Source organism: Ictalurus punctatus, chromosome 6 (genome assembly GCF_001660625.3).
Source record: "Ictalurus punctatus breed USDA103 chromosome 6, Coco_2.0, whole genome shotgun sequence".
Classification (NCBI taxonomy): Eukaryota; Metazoa; Chordata; class Actinopteri; order Siluriformes; family Ictaluridae; genus Ictalurus; species Ictalurus punctatus.
Genome location: NC_030421.2, coordinates 21,450,207 through 21,457,120, shown reverse-complemented (window position 1 = coordinate 21,457,120; position 6,914 = coordinate 21,450,207). Strand labels below are relative to the sequence as shown.

The 6,914-nt window shown below is 38.0% G+C and overlaps 1 protein-coding gene across 1 annotated transcript; it reads right to left on the bottom strand.

The window, feature by feature from the left end:
* Positions 1–3,955: 3,955 nt before the first annotated feature.
* c6h3orf38 (chromosome 6 C3orf38 homolog) lies at positions 3,956–5,525 on the bottom strand. The gene is made up of 3 exons (XM_017469911.3): positions 5,318–5,525; positions 4,940–5,118; positions 3,956–4,785 (listed from the first exon to the last, which is right to left on the bottom strand). The coding sequence occupies exons 1-3, from the start codon at positions 5,523–5,525 to the stop codon at positions 4,252–4,254; spliced, it is 921 nt and encodes a 306-aa protein (XP_017325400.2). The 3' UTR covers positions 3,956–4,251.
* Between the last annotated feature and the right edge of the window lie 1,389 nt (positions 5,526–6,914).

Sequence of the window (6,914 nt, the reverse complement as noted above, 5' to 3'; positions counted from 1 at the left end):
CAGCTTGTTATTTTTCTTTCTGTGAGGTGAACAGGAAAACATCAATGGATGTGGTGGACTCTTATGCCACAGCTATGGCTCTTATAAGCATTAAAGACTGCTCAAGAGAAGAACTTGAAGAACTCTCAGCCTTTGAAACCAGTGCCAAGAATAATTTCCCAAATGTCACGTTTCCCAACAAAACCACTCAGCACTGAAGTTCCCGACACTCCTCCTCTCATCAGCACCAGCACACACATTTCAACACGGTGGGGGAGAGCTACTTTATCTACTCCTTAAGAGGTCAACGAGTCTAAGAAGTTTCTAGTCTCCAAAAACCCAGTTAAAAACAATATATGTTTTGTTTCTTATATTACAAGCAAATAGTTCCAGATATAAAGTTACTACACAAAACAATTGTTTAAATTTGGCCTACAAAAAAACATGACAATGTTCATCTGTGACTAAAATAATTGACAGTAAATCAAGTAATACTGTATCCCTCTTATATCATTAAAAGAAGAAATGGAATCCAAAAAGATTATTGTTTTGAATAATTTTATGTCAAAATTTCCATAAGTAAAACTCTATATAGGCATTTTGAAAGTCAGGAGTATACTTTATTCCCAGCTAATGAGCACTATAAGAGTGCACCTGCTGATATATATATATTTTTTTTTTTCACTTTTTCCTAGTTCTGTATTTACTATTGATGCCTCATTGTGAAACTCCTTGGCCTCTGCTGACAAAAGCTCTCTCTTTTTTTAACAATGTGGAACAGAACAACATATTTGAGGATTTAAACAGTTTGAGGTTTTTGTTTCCCCTGGGCCACTTACAGTATTTGAAATCACAAATAAGTATAGTGGCATAGCTTCTTTAATCACTGAGGTATGTTCTCTAACAGGTTTATTTATTTATATTGCAGTCTAGTGACACGTTAATTGCTGACTGTTTAACCCCACCTAATTATGAAACTTCTGATCAAAACGGCTTGCACGAGAGCAAATTTTAGGGTTTTACAGCATCAATGGTGAAAACATCCAATCACAACTTTTATGCTTTTAATTTGCAAATAATTTTGCAAACTTTCTAACTAGATTTTTCCTCCCACTTCAGTATTATGGCTATTTTGTGTAGGTTCATGACATATAATCCTAGATAAGTACATTTTAGTTCCATGTTGTAACACTACAAAATATTGAAAAGTTGAGTCAGGTTGATTAACCTGCTAAGTATTTCCAGAATGCTACAGTAAAATCACACCATTTTTTTTTATTTGCATAGAACAACTACAACAATCCCAAATACAAATGACTTCTTTCTGTGATAGCTGTGTTCATATTACCACTGAGTGTATGTTAACCATGCTCAAATTTTATGTGCCATTACTTTCACCTTGTTTTACTTAAACACAACCAAGACTACTCAAGCTCCTGGACATCTACTGGTTTGCACAGATTATTTACATTTCATTTCCTACTCTTCTCTAGTGGGGTTGGGACGGTGGCAGAATAACCAGCTGTATTTGTTTGTGGCATCTCCACAGAATAAATAAAATTAAAGTTTTGCATGATCTTTTATAAATTTAATTAATAAATCCTTCCTACACATCAAACGTGCATACTTTCATCAGATTATATTTGATTAACTGCATGCAATAGGATGAGCTAGATTTTATTTAAAAGGTTCTCATTGATCTTTTGGATGTATAATATATACCATAACAATAATGATGATTATTATGCAAACGCTTACATATAATAGTGAAAAAGGAGAAAAATTTGCCTGCAAAAAATTCTAAACGTTAAAAAGACAACGTGGATGTATCCTGCAACAAGAGACATGTAATATGTTGTGCAAACTATATGAGAGCTCCTCATCTCAGCAGCTGTTTTAACAACTTCCTAGTGCACTTCTACCAAATACTTTAAAACAATCACTCTTGAATTGAACAGTTGCATTCAGCGTTTTGTTTTCCTGGCACACTTTGGACCCATTAATACCAATCATTCATCACTTGAATGCCACAGCCTATTTCAGTATTGTTGCTGACCATCTGCATCCCTTCATAGCTAAAATTTACCATCTACTAATGGCTACTTCCAGCATGATAATGCTCGTGAACATGACAATGAGTTCTTCAGTGGCCTTCCCAATCACTGAATCCTATATTATACCTTTGAGATGAGGTAGAAAGGGAGGTTCGCAGCATTAAAGTGCACCTGAAAAATCTGCAGGAATTGCATGAGACAATCATGACAACAACCAGATGCTCAAAGGAATGTTTCCAACATCTTGTGGAATCCATGCCACAAGGACATGGGGCTCTTTTGACAGCAAAAGGAGGCTCTACCCAGTGTTTATATAGTGTTCCTAATAAAGTGCTCAGTGAGTGTAGTATATAATATAAAATATATTATAAAAGTCTCTGTTTTGCAGAAGGAAGATTAGAACATTTTAAATGTGAGCATATCTAGTTAGTGAAATGTTTATTTACTAATTTAACAAAAATAAAATAATACGTGTAGACAATATTTAACTAATTTTGTCTTTTTATTTAAATGCCTCAAAATGAAAGACAAAGGCCTGACAAATTTGAATGAAGCGATTTAGTCTTTAAATAGACTGGAGGGGAAAAAAAATTATACTGATTCAGTAATTCTCATTTAAATATCAAGCACTGACCAGTAACTTAACCCTCTTACCCCGTATGGCCTAAAAACCGGCTTGCCCGTCTTTGATCTATTCCCGTAAGGACGATATACCGGCGGCTTGGTCGTCTATGCCAAATACCCGTAAGGCGGATATAGCGGCTTTACAGTGTAAACGTTCTCCCCATAAGGCCGGTTTAAGGGCAGTACTCTGCTATGATTCCTTACTTATTATTATTTTTTTGACCCGGAAAGTTGATGACGTCACGACGTGATTACGTTATTACGCCGGCATAACGATGAAGCTGATCCAAGCGTGAATATTGGTGTAAAAGTAGAAGTTAACTAAAAATGCCAAAGCGAAAAGCTAATCGTGCTCCAGCTAATGTTACACCTACAGTGAACACAGGTACATCTAAAACAGTGAAAAAAAGAGAAAACATACAGTTACACAGGCGAGAGCGAGGATTCTAGATAGTGACAGCAGGGAAAGTTCAGGCGATGTTGAAACCGAAACTAATAGAGACGCAAACTCCTGATTCAGACCCTGATCCGTCTTCATCTTCAGCATCAACCAGTGCGACCGACACTGCAGGGGTCTGGAGTCATAACGGGACCATTTCTGTGCATTTGTGAAAACACTACCTGCTGGTCTGATTATCACCAGAAACTTGACTTTTGGCGCTAAAATGCATTCATTCGTTCATTTATTTATTTATTATTTACTTGAATCTATTCAAAGGCATTGACCACGCTGATGCTCGTATGGTACTTCTAAATGAGTATAAGGATTTTAGCGAGCATTTTTCGTCATTTCTCTAGTTAAGAATTGTGCTCTAAGTGGAGTGAAAACACTGAACTGCTTCATTTTCAAATTAATATTGCACAAATACATTATTATAAGTTGTTTCAAGGCCTAACAATGTTAAAATTAATATGTTGATTTTGGGGCCAATTTTGGCCTGGGAACTCAGGGTTGGTGTGCTGTTTCTATGGGGGATATAGTATTATGTGGGACATAATACTGTGGGAACTGAGGGTTAAAACAAATCTGTTCACCATCATCAATGACATTTTAAAATGACAGACTGGCAGCTGTGGCTCAGGTGGTAGATCAGGTTGTCCACTAATCGTTAGGTTGGCGGTTCGATTCCCGGCACACATGACTCCACATGCCGAAGTGCCCTTGGGCAAGACACTGACCCAAGTTGCTCCTGATGGCAAGTTAGCGCCTTGCATGACAGCTCTGCCACCATTTGGTGTGTGTGTGAATGAGACACAGTGTAAAGTACTTTGGATAAAAGCGCTATATGAGTGTACCATTTATAGTAGCTAAGTCTGTCATTTTAATGAATTTACTGTATAATAAAACTATACAACTGAAGAAATAAATGGCCAGATAAGCTTCACAACACAAATTAAACAGAAACTGGTAATCAATTTGCACAGACCCTTCAACATTATGCCTATCTTAATGAATGTTTAAAGGAAAAACAGAGTTCATAAAACGGTCACACTGCATATAAGCAAGAAGCTACCCATGTTAAAATAATATGTAACTATCATGCATTATTTGAAGTGCTTTTTGTGTCATGTACAAATGTCCATATAAACAGTTCTACTGAGTGAACAATTGAAGCAGTTCTTGTGAATCATAGGTCACTGCAGGCAATGTCTCCTTACCAATCTGTCTCTTTGCATTGAAATGCACAAATTTTATCTTCCAGCGGTTGTCGTCCAGAGGAGAGCGAATCAGCCCGAACACTTGCTCAAACACTCCAAGGCAATCGCTCTCCCGATGGATGGTGCCAGCGACGGCCACCAGCACCAACCCATGAAGCGAAGCTACACACTTCAGACCTGTTTGTGCCAGGTTAGGACAGAAGAGTAACCTCTCCTCCCAGACAAGAGCCAAAAGCCGCTGGCTCACCAGTTCAGCTCCAACAAACTCCTCTTTCTGCTCAACCTCTGCATGAGAGAGAAGTAGCAGCTTGGCATCACTCCAGAAGTGCTGTGGACCCCAGTCCTGCACCGGCTGAGCAGCCAGGGGGTTCTGAGAGTTTAAAAGCTGGAAGAACCACTGGCAAAACTGCTTCCCCAAAGATGTCAGTTCTCCCAAACCGTCTTGATTCTGAAAATCTGATTTGGAAACCTACGATACAAAAACAAAATACATGACAAGTCTATAGTCAACAGTGCACAGGACAGGTATAAATTAGATAAATGTAAGTCGCTCTGGATAAGTGCTAAATGTAGTACACAGTCATATAGGACCTTATGTGAGTTAGGGGTAATAAATTGTTTACCTGGCTGTCAGATGACCACAATTCAAGAGTTTTCTTTACCAACTGATATTTCTCACTGTTTCGAGGTACAACAACACTTTCTTTAGCGAGGTATTGAAATATGACATCCCGATGAACCTTTTTCCTTTTGAGAAGCTCTTCCGCATTCGTAGAGTAGGCTATGATAGCTTCAATTGCCTCTGTTAACACAGAACAGAATGCATATGACACATTAACAATGTCTGTAAAAATTAATTAATTAATTAATTAATTAATTAAAACCTATCAAAACTGGTTAGGTCTGCTGATTTCCTTACTCTAACTCTTAGTAAACATTAGCTATCTCGCTGCAAAGTTAGCTAAACAGTCAAGCAAGCTAGCAAGTCTTTTCGAGATTACCTCTGGAACTCGTTACGCGAATTAACCGGTTGGTCACTGTATCGTTCAGTGCAAACAAGTCGTCCTTTGGCAGCAGTTCCAAAAGTTTTTTACAGCCATCTGACTCTTTTTTCGACATCACAGACATTGTGACAATGACAACGGTCGAGACTAGCCAGGAACAGCATTTCACATCATTTGCTTTCACACTGAGTCGTGAATTATTCATCGCCCCCTAGCGGAGAACTACTAACAGACCGAGCTTCATAATAAAAGTTTTGCTAGCGGTAGCTTCAAATACACATCTCATTAACGTTATCTCAGCGTGTGCTATACTGTTTTTATTCACTCAGTCGTCTTCATTTAGGGTTACCCTGGTCGTGGTAATCTGGAGAATATCTCTCTCAAATCCTTAATGGTATTCAAGAGTCCACTCTTCTACATTCGGTTAGAGATTCAGGATATATTCAGTAATTAAGGGGTATTCTTGTCCATAATAATAGCTCATATTCAGGTATAGTGAATGAATTCTTTGGAAAAGAAAATCTAGTATTATTTATTAAATGGAATATTTGATAATGATTGCTATACTGTTTTATTTATAGCTGTTATCTTGTTTTCTTATAGAAAGATGGAAACCTGAGATTATTACACATGTAGGTCCCAATCAATGATCCATCAGGTCCATTGAGCCATAACATACAAAATAAAGCCTACTCCATCATAAAGAAAGGGATTTAGACATGAATTCTTCTGTGTTTATTAAATGGTCATACAGTTTGTGTACCACTTATCCTACACAGGGTTGCAGGGAGCCTGGAGCCTATCCCAGGGAACTCGGGACACAAGGCAGGGGACACCCTGGAGGGGGTGCCAACCCATCGCAGTGCACAATCGCACACAAATTCACACATCCATTCACACACTACAGACAATTTGGAAATGCCAATCACCCTACAACGCAAGTCTTTGGACTGGGGGAGGAAATTGGAGGAAACCCCCTGCGCACACAGGGTGGAGGCAGGATTCAACCCCTAACCCCAAAGATGCGAGGCAAACATGTGTTTAGTATTAGTCATCACATATAAACCACACAGTGACTCAGCATACTTTACCTATAATTCCATAGTAGCATTTTCATTTTCCACTGAGCATACCTCCTTCCACAAAGGAACTGGTACTGGTACTGTGAATACTGAGATATGTTTGAGGTTGTAGACCTATTCTGTCACATCAAAGAAAATATGTTTAGCTATATCTGTGGAATGTTATCTGACTGAGTTTTGATTTGTGCTATCAACATTTTAAGGCTGATACCAAATGATAGAGACAGCGTAGGCCAGAACTGAAACATTAAAATGAATTAACACCATGCCCATTCAGACGTCTTGCTTGTATTTCCCCATTTGTAAGTCGCTTTAGATAAAAGCATCTGCTAAATGAATAAATGTAAATATAAATATTTGACTACAGACTGTGCTCTAGATATAGGTATATGATTATATATAATGTATATAGTCATTGAACAGTGATTTCAGATTTCACAATCTTTGTGCATGTATAGGCCTACAACATAGAAATGAAACCACAATCCATTTAGTCTGAGATACTGGTCATT